General features: G+C 35.3%; 2 protein-coding genes across 6 annotated transcripts in view; one reads left to right on the forward strand and one right to left on the reverse strand.

The window, feature by feature from the left end:
• The window catches only part of LOC118897018 (centromere protein P), a 234,680-nt gene that overhangs the window by 97,755 nt on the left and 116,094 nt on the right, over positions 1-20,831 (forward strand). The gene's annotated exons all lie outside the window — the stretch shown is intronic.
• Positions 249-10,848, reverse strand: OMD (osteomodulin). 2 transcript variants are annotated; one of them, XM_036855737.1, is made up of 4 exons: positions 10,649-10,848; positions 8,872-8,909; positions 5,652-6,606; positions 288-3,053 (listed from the first exon to the last, which is right to left on the reverse strand). In XM_036855737.1, the coding sequence occupies exons 3-4, from the start codon at positions 6,589-6,591 to the stop codon at positions 2,725-2,727; spliced, it is 1,269 nt and encodes a 422-aa protein (XP_036711632.1). In that variant the 5' UTR covers positions 6,592-6,606; positions 8,872-8,909; positions 10,649-10,848; the 3' UTR covers positions 288-2,724. The 2 variants fall into 2 exon arrangements, with proteins under 2 accessions (XP_036711631.1, XP_036711632.1); XM_036855736.1 differs by lacking the exon at positions 8,872-8,909 and having other exon boundaries at positions 249-3,053; positions 10,649-10,846.

The raw sequence follows: 20,831 nt of genomic DNA on the forward strand, positions 1-20,831 counted from the left end.
AAGAGTTGAAATAAGTAATTACCACATCTTTATATTAATCTCACCTTGGGACCTTGTTTTCTCCACTCTTGCCAATCAGTCCCTACTCACACATCAAAGTACCACCTCTTTGAAGCCTTCAACTGCTTCACATCCTGGCCAGAAATAAAGTCGGTATATCTGTGTTCACATCGTGTTTCAGTTACTGCCACATTGTATTTCTTTCTTCCTTTTGTTAGAGTGAGTTATTAGATCTTATTGTCTATGTTAAATTTTTAAATAACAACTTTATTGAAATAATTCACATCTCATGCAATTCACTTTTTTAAAGTGTACAATTCAATAGTTTTTAGTATTTCCAAACTTGTACAATCATCACTATAATCAATTTCAGAATATTTTCATCACCCCCAAAAGAAAGACTCTATCCATTGTCAGTCGCTCCCCAGTTTCCCTTTATTCTCCTGCCCCCCAACCCCAGGCAGCCAATAATCTTTCTGTCTCTATAGATTTGCCTCTTCTAGACATTTTATATAAATGGAATCATACAATAGATGGTCTTCTGTGACTGACTTTTCACTAGCATAATGTCTTCATGGTTCATCCATGTAGTAACATGTATCAGTACTTCATTCCTTCTTTTGGCTGAATAATTTTCCATTGTGTGGATATACCACATTTTGTTTAACCTTTCATCAGCTGAAGGACATTTGAGTGGTTTCCACTTTTTGGCTATTAATGAATAATGCTGCTATGAACATTTGTGTACATGTTTTTGTGTGAACATATGTGTTCAGTTCTCTTAGGTATATATCTAGGAGTGGAATTGTTGGATCATAGGTAACTAACTTTTTGAAGAACTGCCAGACTGCTTTCCAAAGCAGCTGCACCATTTGACTTCGTCACCAGCGGATTCCACTTTCTGTACCTCCTCATTAATACTTATTATTTGTCTGCCTTTTTGATTATAGCCATCCAGTGAATGTAAAGGAGTATCTTGCTGTGGTTTTGATTTGCATTTTCCTGATGGCTCCTCATTAAATTTTAAATTGTTCTGGGTAAGAAATAGTCTTCTCTTTCTGATCTCCTAAAACACTCACAGTATTTTCCACATATTAGCTCATAATAAATGTCTAAATTTATAACCCTATTTTTAAAAATTTCAATAAAGGGGGAGATGGTCCTTAAAGTTTTTTACCTCTTTGGAAAATGTGCTTTACCCACATCACTAACGTTTTGCTCTTACCTTTACCCTCACACCTGTGTCTCATAGCGTCACAGGTGCACATATGTATTCTGTTTGACTTCTCATTACTAAGCCCTGCATACCAAAAGACTTGCTGAATGTTAATTAAATGAATGAATGAATGGAATGTTGTTCATGTTCATTCTGGGTTGTTGAGCTTGTCCCTGGGGACATGTGGGTGTTCTGTTTCTGCTACATGCTAATAACCTACTCAAAGATATAAAGAGCATTAGAGGCTTCATTTTAAACTGTCATCTCCAGAAAAATAGACTCACCACTAGAAAACTGCTTTTAAAATATAGTTTTAATTTGTCTTTTTGCATACTGTTTAAATTGTTACTGTTTGTTTGAGGGGTTTCCTGTGTAGGCAGTTCCAGATTTGTGTTTATTCCTTATCTGAGGAATTCTGTGAAATATTAGCCTGGTAAATCAAGAAAGTTCATCATAGAAGTTATACTTCATTATAAGGCATACTTAAAATGCTTCAAAATGATATATGATTTTTAAGGATTTAAAGAAGATATCAAAGCCTGTCATTCAAATTTCAAAGGAACTCTATTCAACTTTAACACTGTGTAAATAAACATTGACTGATATACATATATGTTTCTAATATATTGTGCTAGGAAAATAGAAGTGTTTAATTATGTTGATATACTTTCTTGTGCTAACATTAACTTAACCTTGTGAACAGAGCAGTTATTTATTAGCAAATCTTTATGTAACTAAAACCTTTCTCTAGTGAATTTACTATAGAAACACTGGAACGCAGTCAAGATTGTTTTGTACAATTGCTGAAATTTGCTAAAATACGAATTGTGATAAGATGATTTGGTGTTTTTTAGGTGTCCAAATACAGGGTTTAAATATTTGTTGCTTTCGTGCTCTGAGAGAAAAACAAGACTAGTTGATTTCATAAGTCTGTGTGCCTTGGATCCTTAGTACGGTAGCCTCTTTTGAAAATCAAGAATATCATTTTGTGCTCTAAGTGGTAGGACCAGGGCGGTGGCTGTCATGGTGATGATATTCAAATACAAGTGTGAAAGCTTTTCTGGACATTAGGTCAGAAAAATAGTCTATTCCTTAAATGAGTAGCTGCTGTTACATTAATATAACCTTCTGGCATTTAAACACTATGCTCATAGTGATTTGAAGCACATGGTTTACAGTTCTTAGCTTCTAACACTACGTCTTTCATCATTATTAGAAAAATTACTGTTAATAGAAGTGGTCATACTTGCTTTTTTTCTCAACATGATGATAATTTAATATTCAAAGTGTAGTTTTTGATTCCTACTTATCATTCTAATTTACATTTCTAAAGATTTGTATCATTTTGAGTAAGTTCTAATCCTGTGTAATGATGCAAATGTTGTCAACAACCTAAATTCAATCTGATCTCATACTAGTACACAATTCCAGGTATATTACTATGAACTATGCATATTTAGTTAAATTTATATTGAATAATAAGATTTTGTGACGTTATAAATGTATACTTATATAGTTTCTTGCCATTCTTGACTTCCATAATAGTGAGGGTCAACGCTTTCTTCTGTTCCTTCTTCTTCTGGGGCTTCATGGTGATCATCGTGATCTTCACTGTCAACATCATCTTGAAATCTCCTGAACACTTGGGTCTTCAGTTGTATGGTTTGACCATTAGTGCTTCTTTGTTCACCATAATAAATAGTGTGTATATGAGGGAAGCAGAGGAAAATGTATGAGCTTATTGGCTCTTTTAGCTTATTTTGATCTACACGAATGTATGTTAAATGATGGTAATGTAGTGGGTCAACAGATGAACACATCAATGTGACATTGATATCTGAAAAATACAAATTAAAAATTAATCCTGCTGTATTACATCCATAATCCTATATTGGATTTTATTTAAATGTTTATGGGGTATAGTTTTATTAATTAAAATACTTGTAAGTGGAATTAGGTTTAATTATTTTTTACAGTAATCAAATAAAATAAAAATGAAACTATAAATGAATTTTGTATTATCAAAATAAATGATGGCTTCACTGGCTATTAAGTAATTATTTAAGTATTAAATAAATTATTTAAGTAATAAATTCTTAGTAGAAACAATCTCAAAAAGAAAAAAGTGAAAATCATCTATAGTTCCACTACTCAGGATCTCATATTTCTTTGTATACCCTACAGTACTAATTCTCAATGTTCAAGGTGATAACATTTAATAGAAAAGACTATAAACCTTGGAGTACACCTTTCTCTGGGGCCAATTTCTGCCATTTCCCTAGCCAGCTTGAAAGCAACCATTTTCAGCAATTTGTAAAGCATAAGTTTTCAAAGATTCGTTCTTTAAAAGGTCAAAATACTCTTCTTTCTGTCTTTAAAAGACAATGATGTTCATCAGTGAATTCAGTAAAGTTGCAGGATACAAAATTAATACACAGAAATCTGTTGCATTTCTGTACACTAACAACGAAAGATCAGAAAGAGAAATTAAAGAAACAATCCAACTTAACCATCACATCAAAAAGAATAAAATAACTAGGAATAAACCTACCTAAGGAGACAAAAGACCTGTCTGTACTCCGAAAACTATAAGATGCTGATGAAAGAAATCAAAGATGACACAAACAGATGGAAAGATGTACCATGTTCTTGGATTGGAAGAATCAATATTGTCAAAATGACTATACTACCCAAGGCAATCTACAGATTTGGTGCAATTCCTATGAAATGACATTTTTCACAGAACTAGAACAAAACAATCTTAAAATTCATGTGGAGACACAAAAGACCCCGAATAGCCAAAGAAATCTTGAGAAAGAAAAACGGAGCTGGAGGAATCAGGCTCCCTGACTTCAGACTATACTACAAAGCTACAGTCATCAAAATGGTGTGGTACTGTCACAAAAACAGACATATAGATCAATGGAACAGGGTAGAAAGCCCAGAAATAAACCCACACACCTATGGTCAATTAATCTATGACAGAGGAGGCAAGACTATACAATGGAGGAAAGACAGTGTCTTCAGTAAATGGTGCTGGGAAAACTGGACAGCTACATGTAAAAAAATGAAATTAGAACATTCTTTAACACCATACACAAATCAAACTCAAAATGGATTAAAGACCTAAATGTAAAACCAGATACTATAAAACTGTTAGAGGAAAACATAAGCAGAACACTCTTTGACATAAATCACAGCAATATCTTTTCTAAGCCATCTCCTAGAGTAATGGAAATAAAATAATAAATAAACAAATGGGACCTCATTAAACTCAAAAGCTTTTGCACAGCAAAGGAAACCATTAAAAAAATGAAAAGATAACCTACAAAATGGAAGAAAATATTTGCAAACGATGCAACTGACAAGGGATCAGTCTCCCAAATTTATAAAGAGCTCATACAACTCCATAACAAAAAACCAAACAACCCAATTAAAAAATGGTCAGGAGACCTAAAGAGACATTTCTCTAAAGACGACATACAGATGGCCAAGAGGCACATGAAAAGATGCTCAACATCGCTAATTATTAGAGAAATGCAAATCAAAACTACAATGAGATATCACCTCACACCAGTCAGAATGGCCATCATCAAACAATCTATAAACAATAAATGCTGGAGAGGGTGTGGAGAAAAGGGAACCCTCCTACATCGTTGGTGGGAATATAAATTGGTACAGCCACTATGGAGAACAGTATGGAGGTTCCTTAAGAAACTAAAAATACAGCTACCATATGATCCAGCAATCCCACTCCTGGGCATATATCCGGAGAAATCCATGGTTCGAAAGGATAGAGGCACCCCAGATGTCATTGCAGCACTGTTTCCAATAGCCAAGACATGGAAGCAACCTAAATATCCATCGACAGATGAATGGATAAACAAGATATGATACATATATACAATGGAATATTACTCAGCCATTAAAAAAGAATGAAATAATGCCATTTGCAGCAACATGGATGGACCTGGAGATTATCACACTAAGTGAAGTAAGTCAGAGAAAGAAAAATATCATATGATATCACGTATATGCAGAATCTAAGAAAAAAATGATACAAATGAACTTACTTACAAAACAGAAACAGACTCACAGACTGAGAGAACAAACTTATTGTTACCAGGGGGGAAGAGTGGGGGAGAGGAATAGATTGGGAGTTTGGGATTGACACGTACAACAAGGACATACTCTATAGCACGGGGAACGCTGCTCAATATTCTATAATAACCTAAATGGGAAAAGAATTTGAAAAAGAATAAATACATGTATATGTATAACTGAATCACTTTGCTGTTCACCTGAAACTAACAACGTTGTTAATCAACTATGCTCCAATATAAAATAAAAATTAAAAATAAATAAGTAAATAATTAAAAATAAATAAATAATAAAAATAAAACCAATACACACAAAAAAATGAAATTTTACATACTTTCAATTTCATTATTTTCTAGGTATAGGTGTTCTAAATTTCTTGGAATATAGAATGCTTGCTTCAGTTTGTTGTGTCCAACATTGAGCTCTATAAGGTTGGAAAGATTAAAAATATAATATGGGATGTCCTGTAGTTTATTGTGTGACATTCTTAGAGCATGAAGTTTTGGGAGTTCATTGAAGTAATTTTCTGGTATAGCAGATATTGAATTATTTTCTAAAGACAGATACATAAGTGAAGAAGGCAAACCAGGAGGCATTGATTCTAATCTGTTATTACATAGGTTAAGCTGCATTAGTTTTTCCATTTTCGCAAGGATTTTTTCTTGTAATGTAGAATCATCAATTTGATTATAACAAAGATCAAGCATGGTCAAGTTTACTAGCCCATTCACAGCATTTGTCTGCAGTCTGGAGATCTGATTGTAACCAAGAAGAATCCTTTCCAAAGACTTAGGAAGAGGAAATGGAAAGTCTTCTAAATTGTTATGCTGTAGGTGAAGTTGTAGTAGATTTGACAATTTAGCAAACACACCATGATCAATCTTTTGAGATTTAATTTTGTTGTGGCTGAGGTTGATTTCTTTAAGATGAGTGGCATTGATGAATGAATCTGCAGTCACAGCCTCAATTTCATTAAACTGAAGATAAACTTGCTGAATGTATGCTGGAATATTTGGGATAGCCTTGAGTTTGCGATTATCACAGTACATTGATGATGGAAAGTTAGGTGGACAGAAGCATTCACTGGCACAACCTAAAGTATGCTGATGAAATGGAACTCCATAATCTTCATTTTGATGAAATTGGAATTCTGGTTGGTAGGCATCATCTGGTTCTTGGTCATAATCTTCATCCCATTGATAACTTTCATACTGGCAATATACTTTGACTCCAAGAAAGAAGAAAAGGACACATACTGGACTTGAAAAGCCCATGTTCCTTTTTTTGTCCTATTACAAGGCAAAAAGGAAATATATTGTGGGAAAAGTGAGTAAACTTAGAATAATTTGTATATAAATTGACAGTTATATAAAATGCATAATATCTATATCTGTATTGAAATATATAAAAGAATGTCCAGAATTAATGGGTGCTGCTCAGACCAAAATTAGTGTATAAGGTGGTATTTTTTAAAAAGTCACATACTGCATTGAACCAGACTAAGTAACCATCTTTTAGGAGAATCTCGATTTGTCTTGCTTACTAGACTATAGATTTACAATGATAGCATGACATCTCTCCACCCCAAAGCCAAGTGCTCTTTCCGTATAAATGCTGGATGTTCTCACTGACTATTTGGCCCCTTCAGTGATGTTTACTGCCTATGAGAAGAGAGACTCTATGTTTTAGTTACTTAGGAGATTCTTGATATTAACCAAAATTTTCCCGCTGCACCTTTTGTTTGCTGATGTTCTTTTCTGCTCTTTGGAAGAACATAGAACACTCCATTTTATGTGAAAGCTTGAGATATTAAAAATAACTATCATGTTTCCTGTTAGTGTTTTCTGTCCAAGACTGTGACTTCAAGTTTTCCCTGTGAAATAGTTTGCAGAATCCAATTATTTTGTCTCTGACTTTACTTGAATAACTACTTTAAATCACAAACACACACAATATTTACATTCTACAAAATTAGTTTCTAATTGGTTATTCTATACATTTTTCCTATTACCTTCCTAGCTTCTTTTTTTCCACTAATATTTTGGAGTTAATTTCTAGATGCACAGATATTAAAAACACACTGTCCTGTCTCCCAGGAGTTTAGGTCTTAGTGGAGAATCAGATGATGACCTTGCCTCTTTTTTCACCAAGAAAATAGAATAGACAATCATTTACTCTAATATATTGACTTCTATTTAATCTTATCCCTTCCTACGTAAAATGCCAAAATGGTAATGGTTTCATCTTTTAAACAATTTTGATTTTGAAATTCATAAAGTTTCCTTTCGCAAATCTAAATAGACTCCATCCATTGTTCCTTTTTATCCATGTGATTCATGGAGGTCATGGCATTTGAATTAGACTTTGAAGGAATATGAGGGTTCTCACAGAGGGAAATAGGGAAGATTTGCAGATAGAAGAGATGAGCAAAAACGTGTAAGCAACAAAGGGTGAGATGTTTGGAATGCGGTGGTTAACTGTTGAAGGAGCAAAATAAGACTGTTACAGCCAATCTCAACCAGAACCTAGAGGCCTAAATTGTGACCTCAGGAATTTGCACTCTGGGAATGAACACCTAGTTTAATTCATTAATATAGCTGAGCCATAATCTTCACACTGCAGTGTTCATGCATGAAGTAAGATAGAGTCCTGGGAGGAGAAGTGAAAGAGTGTGGTCTCATCCCAGAGGGCAGTGTTCAGTGCTGGCTGACCCAGACAGGGCACTGGGAAGCTCCCAGTGGGTATGATTAGGAGTGCTTTTTCACCTGCTATAATTAGTGACCCTGTACTAGATGTTGTGTGGGGACATGGTTAGAAAAGAGCCTTGCAAATATTACTAGTGATTTAGTTAGTTTGATTGGGTTACTTGATGATTGTCTTGAATTTTAGGGGTGAGGCATTGTGCTTGGTGGGAAACACGGAAATGAAGAAAATATGAAGACATGAGCATACAATTAAGTGCATACAATTTAGTGGACAAGAGAGGCACAGCACAGTGAACCATATTCTCAGGCAGAGGGAAATATGGTTTGCAGCAGAGATACCAGTGCTGTGGGAACCAGTGGCTTAACCCTGCTTGGGGGAGACAGGGAAACCTTTGCAGACATCATTTGGCCAAGACTTTGGGAGATTCCCAGGAATGGGTATAGAACACCCTATACATATTACTCTCTAGTTGATAATATTTTATGTATTGAAAGTATATTATTATACTCATTATACTATAACATATCAACTTTTTTTTAAAGTGCTTGTCATACTTCATTTAAAGTACTGCACCATGGAGTTGAGATGAAAGTAGAAGCAAAGAGGCAGAGACATGCAGCTGTGCGGGGTCAGGCCATGTAGGGGGTCTCAGAAGCTGACTGATACACAGTTGAACTTTGAAAAGAGTACTGCTCATCAGAACTCTGAATTTTATCCTTGTGTTAGAACATCATTAATCATCAGTTAGTAACCTTACATTTGAGAATTAAAGTCATGACTGTTCAACAACTACAAGAAATTGTTGGGGAAAAAGGAGACCTGGATGATACTTTTGGTTCAGCACTTACCTTTGCCTAGGAATCAAGACCTCATGACGAAGGCCTCTCTGAAAATAAAGGGATTCTTAGTATTATCTGCTTTTGGTCTTCTTGGCCACCTAAGAAGAAAAGTCTTTCCCTGAAGACAGTTTCTCTTCTAAATCTGAGCTCGTCATCATTGTCCTCATCCACTGAGGACCTCGGCCCTGTAGCTCAACCTTGTCCCACTCCCTTTTCAATAAGTGCTGTTTTCTGGTCTGAAATCCATTCCATCTCCATTGATATACCCATTATTTTCTATTTTTCTTACTCCTCAACTTCACCCCTGATCATTTTCCCTGTTATAGTGCTCTCTTATTTCTTTTTATCCAAATTTTTCATTCAGCTAATCTTTTACCAGCCATCTGCAAGGCATATTTTTATTACTTCTGCCTTTTATGCTTGGCAATTTATGCCTTGTCTCCTATAGGATAACTCATAGCAAAACATTATAACTCACTGTCAATCATCTCATTTCTCACCCTCTAATTTTTGACAGACTCTAGTACAATGCACAGTTTGTAAGTGCTCACAGATTTGTTGAATGCATGATTGATTTTTTGTTATAGATTACATCTTGTTAGTGATGTTTATTGCTACTAATGTTGATTATTTCTAGGCATTTATTTCACCACAGTGATTTCTCTAAATGAACATTTTCACAGAGAACATGGCTGTTCTCTTTTCTGTTGAATATTTCTCTGTCACAGTATACTGTATTCACTTTCCTACCTGTATTCCTTACTTTGTTTAGTAGAAAAATCACAAATGTGAAAAAGAAAGTTTAAAGCAAAGTGAAATATGTTACCAGGTTTTTTAAATTACTCATTAATATGAATTTTTCATATTATAGCTAAAAAAGTTTCTATGTCATAACATTTCTCTTACCTGGAAAAAAGCACTCGTGCTTTCATCAAGAAAGTTCTAATTTAAATTACTAATCAAAATGAGATGGAACTTTGTCCTGGAAAGTTTAAAGTAATTGGAAAGCTTCATAGCATTTTATTATTTTAAAAACTTAATTGTTTTATTGGTATGCCACAGAAACTAAAATATAAGAAACCAAGTATTAGGATATGATTCAGAATTTTTTCCAAAGCAGTTTTAAATTTAACTCTGTAAAATTAAAGTTGTGTACATCACTATCACACACAAGGCCTAAGGAAGTAAAACTCTTTTGCTATTAAAAATATGAAAGTCTCAAAATTATTTTTAGCCATAATAAATTTGGATCTTAATTAACTGAAACCCAAGAAACTAGAACCTTCAGTGCTAGATAGAGTACTTGTATTTTCTCTTTGAGGAAGAGGCAGACACATCGTAATATCAGGGATTTGGTTAATAAAGAAATTTTGAGAACATTTCTAGTGAAATTTGTACAAATACCCATTTCTCTAAAACCAGAATCTCTAGCATTGCTCAGATGTATGGCTCAAAGGCGTTTGCCGGTTTTTTGTCACTTAAAGTTGAGAGAGAGAGAGAGGGAGAGGGAGAGGGAGAGAGAAACAGAAAATTATTCCATTAACGTGAGAATCTTTCATTCAAAGTAAAAAAAAATCTAAACAAAGATTTTAATTTAGAAAATTAAATTCCCTATATTATTTCCCTGAATATTTTTGCTAATCAAATTTTAATGTAGCTTTTACAAAATATTGCTTATAAAAATGTGCATTTATGATGGCTACAATCTATTTTAATGTTAAATCAAATATATTTTTAACAGTAGGAATATTTTCTTTAAAAATTGAAAATTATTTTATCATCATACCTGTTGAGTTTGCTTTAGCTTTCAGGGGCTGATGAATTTGCAAATCCTGTAAATGAATCAGAAATTCCTAAATTCTTAAACTGAATCTCTTAAAAATCCACAGTAACTGTGTGTCCAGGCAGGGCTGTCCCTTGGATTGCTATAGCAATTTAAGCAAATATAATCTACTTGGAAAATACTTGGGTTGAATTAAAATTATGTATTTCTTTTCATTATCCAAAACTTTGTGGACTCAAATTAAAATGCTTGTGTTCTTGGTCAGATTTATGTGGCTTACTTCTTTCTTTTCCCCTTAATTTTGGTTTGAGGTATGGCAAGAATTTCCTCTAGTATGAAAGGCAAACAGAACTAAATGAAACAGCATGTACTGATTACTGTTTTTATTTTCATTTTCATGCCAAAGAATTCTTCAAAGTAAGGTCCACTGTAACATGGAGCTCAGTGTCTTGGCATTTTAAGGTGGAACTCAGAGTCATCTTGAGACCTCGGTTGTCTGATACCGTGTGTTCACACCAGTGCTTCCCTTTATTAAGACAAGGAACCGGGATTAGAAACATACAGCATTTCACATCTAGTTTATTTTAAAAATGAAATAGATGGTCATTCGTGACACAGATTAAATATATTACTTTTCCATACAAAGAAGTATACCTTCTTTTCTATCAGCTATCCCGTTTCTCACCTTCCTCCCAAATACATCCACTAGCATGCGTTCTAATAACCTTTGAAATAAAATTAATCTCTTAGTTATGGAATTCACTCAGAAGACAAATCTCTGATTTGTCTGTCTTCACTAGTCCAAAAAGTAATTTTATAGTATTGAATAAGATGGAATTAGGAACTTCTGTTGACCAGCTATTATTGCCTTTATTTTGCAGATGTAGAAAATTTACAAATTTCACTGAGTTGTCTCTCTCTTGAAGAGTGGCAGTTAACTACTTAAATGCTATATTTTTATACCAATATTTTCATATTTTAAACAGAGAGTTAACTTGTATCTCTTGGCAGTGAACTTTGAGTTCATTCTTTGGGAGATTCTTTAAAGCTTGTACAAACTAATAAGGTAAAGTGATTCCTGGAATTTGTTTTTGTTTCCTCAAAATAGTATTTTCCATTAGGTTTTTATAAAGAACGCACAAGATTTATTTCATTATACTTCAGATTTTAAAAAAGTGTACAGTGTTTCAAGAGATGTTTTGGCAATACTGTAAAAATCTCATCTATTATTTGAGACACTGGTATGTAAAACGTGGCAGACCATATTTGGGCCAAGATTTCATCTTGTTACTGATCTTTTCCATATGTTTCCTTTTAGTGTTTGTTCTTAAAACTCAGACTTCCACACTAAGGAAAAGAGAGCAAATCTGTACTTTTTCCAAAAATCATTCTGCATGCCCTCACAGTTCTTTTGGAAGGTTAATGTAAAATTAACAGCTTAATTTTTATTAAATTATTCTTTTAACTCTGTGATTTGAACTTATGATAGTGATTATGTTGTTCATGTTCCTAACAAATGTGAAAATATTTATCAATAGATAGCTACAACACTCAAAATTGAAAGTGTCTAGGAAATTTAAATAAGGTTGATGGTGTCCAGGAGGTTTAGGTTTGGCAGGGGGTGGGAAGGGTGGTTTGAGTCAGGCCTTAGAGGAAAACTAGAAGATGCAAGTGATTGTGATAGTTCACTGTTTCAGTTGGTGGTTATTTTATTTTATTTAAAATTTTTAAAAATTTTTATTTATTTTTGGCTGTGCTGCACGGCTTGTTGGATCTTAGTTCCCCGACCAGGGATTGAACCCTCACCCTCGGCAGTGAAAGCACAGAGCCCTAACCACTGGACCACCAGGGAATTCCCTCAGTTGGTGGTTATAATTGTAGCAATTAGGGAGAGAAGTCAGTTGAATTGATGAAAGTCTAAATTATATTCTATGATTATAATTTGACTGAAGTAGATAAACTATCTCAGAGCCAAATAACTAGTGCTGGCTAGGAAAGGTCTGACTGAGACTGGTAATTATGGTAATAAACCATAATAAAGATTTTTAATTCATTTATTCATCCAGCTAATATTTGTTGAGCACCTACTTTGTTCAAGGCAGTTTTAGGTGCTGAGAACCCAGCAGTAAAAGTCCCTGTTATCACTGAAGAGGAAGAGAGAAAATAAACATATCAAGTGGTGTGGAGTGCAATGGAGAAGAACAAAGCAAGGCAGAGGGGTAAAAATGAATGAGCACAGGGGTTTAAGTCAATAGTTCTGACACTACTGTGATGTATGCTGGAAAGGAATGGTTATGTAACTGTGTGGTGAATGGGGGAGCCAGGTGTCTCACCGCTGGAGGGAGGTTACAGGTAAGCAAGTGGAGGTGGTGGGAATGAAAGGCTACAGTTGTTTTAGATCTCATTAATACTTGACATTATCTAACTTTCCCCCCAGTTTTTAGGTATATGATGGTATTACTTGTGATTTTAATTTCCATTTCCCTGATTACTAAAGAGGCTGAACATTTTTTCAAATGTTTTTCAGCCATTTGGATTTTCTCTTCTGAGGTATGCCTGTTAATGTTTTTTGCTCATTTTTCTGTTGTGTTATTTGTCTTTTTCTTATTTATTTTTAGGGGGTTTTTATATGTTTATGGATACCCATTTTTTGTTAATATGTGTGACACTCATCATTTTTCAGTTGATTCTCTTGGGTTTTTCAGGTACATATGAATCATATGCAAATGATATTGTACCTTCTTTCTAATTGTTTTTGAGAGGATAGCTCTTATTTCAAGAAGATATTTTGCAAATCTTTACTCTTCAGACAATTGGACTGTTGCTTTGTGTTTCTCCTGGTTAACTCCTAAGTAAACCACATGAGATAAAAGTACAATTCAAATCAATAAGCCACATGATAACAAAACTAGAAGACATCATAGAAACTTCATCAAATAAGGAGGTATAGAGAGAAGAATTTAAAAAGACCAGCATACTACCAGCCGCAGACGGCAAAGAGAGAGCAAGGAAGCACTCAGAGGCTCATGGAGCAGCCAGTACTTTCCACCCTCACAGAGTAAAGTTCCAAGATAATATACACAATTAAAAAGTAGTTGTCTGTATAATCCATTAAATTTTTTTTTTTTCACTGACTGGGACTGAGTACAAAGCAATAGCGTTTTCAGACTCAGGAAAGGGTTATAAGATGCGTTTCCCTTGCCAAATTAATGGGAATGCCAAATTAATGGGAATGTTTTCTTTTTTGTTAAAGGAGAGGGTGGGCCATGTGGATCCAGGAAGCAGAATTCCTGTTACTTATGTTTACTCAAGTTAACAGTTATTAAGGAAATTTTTAGGAGAGGGTTATACAGGAGTGAAGTACTGACACATACTGAAATTTTTAGGAGAGGGTGGCAAGGTTCTGGGATGTCTGCTTGGTGGAGTGAGTGAATGAATGGATGTTTGCTGGGTGAAGTGGGAGTATGAACTGGGAAGGGGCACGGAAGAACCTTCTGGAGTGATAGAAATCTTTTTTATCTTGATCTGCTTTGAACGAATGGTGCTAAGACAACTGGAACACATGCAAAAATTTACTGAAAATGGAACAAAGACCTAAGTGTTATAGCTAATATGGTTAAATTTTAGAAGAAAATATAATGTTAGTCATTATGACCTTCGGTTAGGCATCAGTTTCTTAGATGTGGCACTAAAAGCGCAAGAATCAGAAGAAAAAATAGGTAAATTGGATGTCATTAAAATTTAAATTGTTTTCTGTGCCAAAAGATACTATCAAGAAAGTGGAAAAAAAAAAAACCAACCCACACATGGGAGAAAAATTTTGCAAATCATATATCTGATTAAGAACTTGTGTCTAGAATAAATAAAGAACTCGTACAACTCAATAATAATAATAATAATATTAAAATGAGTGAAGGATCTGAATAAATGTTTCTCCAAAGATAACAAATGGTCCATAAACCCATGAAAAGATGCTCAACATCACTAGTCATCAGGAAAATGCAAATCAGAGCCACAATGAAGTACCACTTCACATTCTCTAGGATAGCTGAAATAAAAAATATGGACAATTACAAATGTTGGTGAGGATGTGGAGATATTGGAATCTACATATATTGCTGATGAAAATTAAAAATGGCACAGCCACTTCAGAAAACAATCTACAGTTCCTCAAAAAGTTAAACATAAAGTTGCCGTTTGACCCATCTGTTTTACTCCTAAGTGTATACCCAGGAAAAGTGAAGACATACGTTCACACAAAAACTTGAATGCACATATTTATAACAGCCAGAAAGTAGAAACAACTTATATGTTGATCAGCTGGTGAATGGATGAATAAGTGTGGTCCATCTATACAATGGAATATTACTTGGCAATAAAAAGGAGTGAAGTACTGACACATGCTACAACATGAATGAACCTTGAAAACATTATAAGTGGAAGAAACCAGTCACAAAAGACCACATATTATATGATTCCATTTATATGAAATGTCCAGAATAGGCAAATTGATAGAAACAGTAGATTTGCGGTTACCTAAGGCTGGGAGTAAATGACATTAATCAGGACAGGGTTTCTTTTTGGAGTGATAAAAATGTTCTGAAATTGGTTGTGGTGATGGCTGCTAAGCTTGAATATATTAAAAACCTTTGAACTGTATACTTTAAATGGTAAATTGTACAGTATGTGAATTATATCCACAATAAAGCTGTTATTAAAAATAATAATAGTGATGGGAGTTTAAATGAATAAGATTGGCTTAAGTTGGTAATTTTAAAAACTGAGTGAGAAGTAGATGAAAGTTCATTGTAGTGTTTTGTCTACTTTTGCTTCTATTGAAAATTTTCCTTAATAAAAAGGAAATCTCTTTTTTACATTTGGTAGTGTATATATGTCCATGCCAAGATAGCTAGTGGGAAGCAGCCACATAGCACAGGGAGATCAGCTCGGTGCTTTGTGACCACCTAGAGGGGTGGGATAGGGAGGGTGGGAGGGAGATGCAAGAGGAAGGGGATATGGGTATATATGTATAAATATAGCTGATTCACTTTGTTATACAGCAGCAACTAACACAACATTGTAAAGCAATTATACTCCAATGAAAGTGTTAAAAACTAAAAATTAAAAAAAAAAAAAGGAAATCTCCAGCACTCAAACTGCAAGTTTTAATATTAGGAATTCATGTGACTCATTGCACCCTCCATGTAGAGCTGAACATGGCACATGCTTTTGCCCCTTGGCCTAATTTGTCCTTGTGTTTCTGCCCCTTCCAGCCTTTGTAACCTCTTCCCCTCTCTATGGAAGGACTCGTTTTAAAGGTCCCTCAGTAAGCCCTTCCCCTTTCTTTAGAAGGTCTCATTTTAAAGGGCCCTCTGTAAGCTCTTTCCCTTGACTATGGAAGGGCTCATTTTAAAGCAGTTATCTTTATTTTCATGCTGTTATTTTACCAAGGGAGAGATGTCACTGCTGGGAATATGTACCTTGTTACAGCACTGGTCAGAGCTGATGGGGTGGGGGGATCTGTTTTAGAGCTCCCCAGAGCCTGTGATAGAAACTGTATTGAGAAAAAATGTGCAATGGGAAAAAATGCCATCTGCCCCTACTTCAGAGTAATGTGGAACACACAGCACATCTGCATCAGGTGAGTATAGGTCTGTGGGAGAACTGGAGCGGGAGGAGGAGCTTCTAGGATGAAAGAAAGATATGTAGGATAAAAACACATTGCCTTGTTAGAATGAGGATAAAGGCTTTTTCTTTCCCTTCGATAAGCACCCTTTGCTGATTTAATCCAGAAGAATGTTTTGAGCCAATGAAGTGTGGTAGGCTTTGGTGGGGGGGGAGAAAAAGGGGATGCAAAGATGACTTTGCAATCAAGTGCTTACACTCAAGATATCTACAATCCTCTAGAGAATGTGAAGAAAACAACCCATGTATAAATAGCTATAATAAGTTAGATTGTGATAAGTACAGAAGAGAAGCACATCAAAATACTGGGAAGATTTGGAGGGTGGGGTGTGAGAAGCCACATCTGTTTATGGGAGAATCAGGAAGATGAACTGAGATGGGTGACCTTTGACACAGACATTTGAGGTTGGATAAGACTTTGATAGATGCAAAGGACAGCATTAATAAAGACACAGAAGCCGGAAAATACAGACCATATTTGAGAAATAGCAAGTAATCTTCAGCTGGAGTATAAAAAGATGTAAACATGAACTAAAAAGCATTACTTAAATGTAGATCATGGAAGTCTTGAAAGATGGGTTAAGCACTTTTTTAAAAAATTAATTAATTATATATTTTTGGCTGCATTGGGTCTTAGTTGCTGTGCACAGGCTTTTCTCTAGTTGTGGTGCGTGGGCTTCTCATTATTGTGGCTTCTCTTGTTGTGGAGCACGGGCTCTAGGCGCGTGGGCTTCAGTAGTTGTGGCTCGCCGGCTCCAGAGCACAGGCTTTGTAGTTGTGGTGCACGGGCTTAGCTGCTCTGCAGCCTGTGGGATCTTCCCGGACCAGGGCTCGAACCTCTGTTCCCTGCGTTGGCAGGCGGATTCTTAACCACTGCGCCACCAGGGAAGCCCTGGGTTTGCTTTTGAGAGTTTGTTACTCCCCAGCAAGGTCCGCTTTTTTTTTTCTTTTTTTTTAACATCTCTATTGTAGTATAATTGCTTTACAATAATAGTGTGTTAGTTTCTACTTTATATCAAAGTGAATCAGCTATACATATACATATATCACCATATCTCTTCCCTCTGCATCTCCCTCCCTCCCGCCCTCCCTATCCCACCCCTCTATGTGGTCACAAAGCACCGAGCTGATCTCCCTGTGCTATGCGGCTGCTTCCCACTAGCTATCTGTTTTACATTTGGGAGTGTATATATGTCCATGCCACTCTCTCACTTTGTCACAGCTTACCCTTCCCCCTCCCCATATCCTCAAGTCCATTCTCTAGTAGGTCTGTGTCTTTATTCCCGTCTTACCCCTAGGTTCTTCATGACCTTTTTTTTTTTTCTTTGATTCCATATATACGTGTTAGCATACCGTATTTGTTTTTCTCTTTCTGACTTACTTCACTCTGTATGACAGACTCTAGGTCCATCCACCTCACTACAAATAACTCAATTTCGTTTCTTTTTATGGCTGAGTAATATTCCATTGTATATATGTGCCACATCTTCTTTATCCATTCATCTGTTGATGGACACTTAGGTTGCTTCCATGTCTTGGCTATTGTAAATAGAGCTGCAGTGAACATCGTGGTACATGACTCTTTTCGAATTATGGTTTTCTCAGGGTATATGCCCAATAGTGGGATTGCTGGGTCATATGGTAGTTCTATTTTCAGTTTTTTAAGGAACCTCCATACTGTTCTCCATAGTGGCTGTATCAATTTACATTCCCACCAACAGTGCAAGAGGGTTGCCTTTTCTCCAAACCCTCTCCAGCATTTATTGTTTGTAGATTTTTTGATGATGGCCATTCTGACTGGTGTGAGGTGATACCTAAGACCCACTTTTGAGACGTGGATTTCAGAGGCCTTCACATGAGACATTATGGCTAATGTTTAGAAATGGATGAGATTACCAGGGGCAAAGTGAAGAGGCCAAAACAATATTGGGGAACACTAGCCATTAAAGAGCAACCCTGGTGGCACAGTGATTAAGATTCCGCCTGCCAGTGCAGGGGACACGGGTTCGATCCCTGGTCCGGGAAGATCCCATATGCCACGAAGCAACTAAGCCCATGCACCACAACTGCTGAGCCCGCGTGCTACAACTACTGAAGCCCGCGTGCCCAGAGCCCGTGTTCCGCAACAAGAGAAGCCACCACAATGAGAAGTCCGCGCACTGCAACGAAGAGTAGCCCCCGCTCACCGCAACTAGAGAAAACCCACACACAACAACGAAGACCCAATGCAGCCAAAGATCAATAAATTAAATAAGTAAATTTTAAAAATAAATAAATAAAGTACAATGGTACATCTTAACTATTAAAAAAAAAAAAAAAAAAGAGCAACCTGAAAGGCATGATAGGTGGAAGCCAAGTAAGCAAAGAATGTCCAGGAGGAAGCACTGTCTACCTTTTTATAAGGTTGATCACTGACTAAAAAATTAGTGTGTCATCGTGGTTAAAACCTGGAACCAGACTGCTGGGATCAAATCCTAGGTCTGCCACAAGGTATCCAATCTTTGTTTTCCAATTTTCACACCCCCAAAAAATAGGAATAAGTAAATGTAGCTCCCTCATAGGGCTATTTTTTTTTTTACACTGTATATCTTAATTTTATTTTTTTTTGACATCTCTATTGGAGTATAATTGCTTTACAATGGTGTGTTAGTTTCTGCTTTATAACAAAGTGAATCAGCTATACATATACATATATCCCCATATCTCTTCCCTCTTGCATCTCCCTCCCATCCTCCCTATCCCACCCCTCTAGGTGGTCACAAAGCACTGAGCTGATCTCCCTGTGCTATGCAGCTGCTTCCCACTAGCTACCTATTTTACATTTGGTAGTGTATATATGTCCATGCCACTCTCTCACTTCGTCCCAGCTTTCCCTTCCCCCTCCCCGTGTCCTCAAGTCCATTCTCTTCGTCTGCCCCTAGGTTCCTTAGAACCATTTTTTTTTTTTTTTTTTTTAGATTCCATATATATGTGTTAGCATACGGTATTTGTTTTTCTTTCTGACTTGCTTCACTCTGTATGACAGACTCTAGGTCCATCCATCTCACTACAAATGACTCAGTTTCGTTTCTTTTTACCTCACAGGGCTATTGTGAGGATTAAATGAATAAATGCAAGTAAGGCTTTTGGAAGAATGTCTGAAAATGTTCTTTACATACCACCTATTACTATTAAGTATTATTCATATGGTACAATTTGGGGAAAGAAAATTAAGTCAGTTGCAGTAGGTTAAGGACCATGTGAGTAGAGAAGTAATTAAGGCCAAGGTAAGACAATTCTTTTCCCAAAAGATGGAATTAAAAACAAAAGAAAAATAATGCAGTAGTTTAAGGAGGAACAAAATTGATTTAGGAAAAAAGCTTTAGTTTTAGTGACTTCAAGTGATTTTCTAAAAGTATTATATTTGTTTCATGAATTCAGTGATCATTTTTATTGTAGTATTTGGGAGGAAATAAGGATAGATGGTCAATGAGATTTTTTTTTTCTACCTTGAAGTCCTTAATAAACCCAGTAAGTTGTAGTAATTCATTTGCTTCCAAACTTTAATGGATTTCAAGTGGGTAATATTTTGTATTTACCGTAAAATGGGATTGTGGCAGAAGCTTTAATGCAGTTTTGGTTGCTTATGATTTTTATTAGTGATTTGTCTTTTGCGAACATATAACCAAAAATGCTTAACAGCTGTGGGATGAAAAACACAAACATTAAATACAGGAAATTAATTGCAGTGATTTCAGGAATCATTTCCAGTATTTTAAAAATTTTGCTGTCTTTTCTTTTTAGAAAAGGTTAATTTAGCTACTTTAAGCTTCTCTATTCAGATCATAGACTAATCTATTTGTTTAGATGATTCTAACCTTAGCACTAACCTTATGAATTTAATTTAATTTCAAGAACTGGATTCTTACAATTTCAGTGAACATTTCACTTCTACTTATGTTCTTATAAGTGGCATGATGTCACAATTTTATTTTTATGATATATTGTAGAAAATGGATTTTAAAAAAGAAAGAAAAATGAATTTTATTTATTAAAACTATTAAAACTTTAGAACATTTTAATTTTAGGATGATTATCATTGTTAGGTATTCTTCTGTTTTTAAAGGACTTCTTAATCTTTAATTTTTCTTGCAGTAAATTATTGTCCAGTGTAACAGTTATGCATGTTTCATGAATCTTTATGGTTTGCAAAGCATTTTCACATGTACTTTTATTATTCAGTTCTTATAGCAACTTATTTGATCGGTATTCTCATCCCTACCCTTTATAGATGAGAAGACAGGTTCAAAGAGATTGTGATTTGCCCAAGACTATAAGTGGAACTGGACTTCTGTGTATGTTTTTCCAACTCAGAGCTCTGTATCCCTGGGCTCTTTCTGTTACATCACTACTGGTGCTATTATTTTAATCACACTTTAGTCTTGCCCCTACAGTTTTACCAAACAAAAATACTAACTATTTTGTTTCAGGTTTCCAAATTTGTGTCAGAATTTAGAAATTA

This window comes from Balaenoptera musculus, chromosome 6, assembly GCF_009873245.2.
Source record: "Balaenoptera musculus isolate JJ_BM4_2016_0621 chromosome 6, mBalMus1.pri.v3, whole genome shotgun sequence".
Taxonomy (NCBI): Eukaryota; Metazoa; Chordata; class Mammalia; order Artiodactyla; family Balaenopteridae; genus Balaenoptera; species Balaenoptera musculus.

Coding starts and splice junctions, on each gene's coding strand:
- OMD (XM_036855736.1), bottom strand. CDS start 6,591: ATGGGCTTTTCAAGTCCAGTATGTGTCCTTTTCTTCTTTCTTGGAGTC. Junction 3,054..5,651: donor AGAAAATAATGAAATTGAAA/GTATGTAAAATT, acceptor TGTATTTTTCAG/ATATCAATGTCACATTGATG.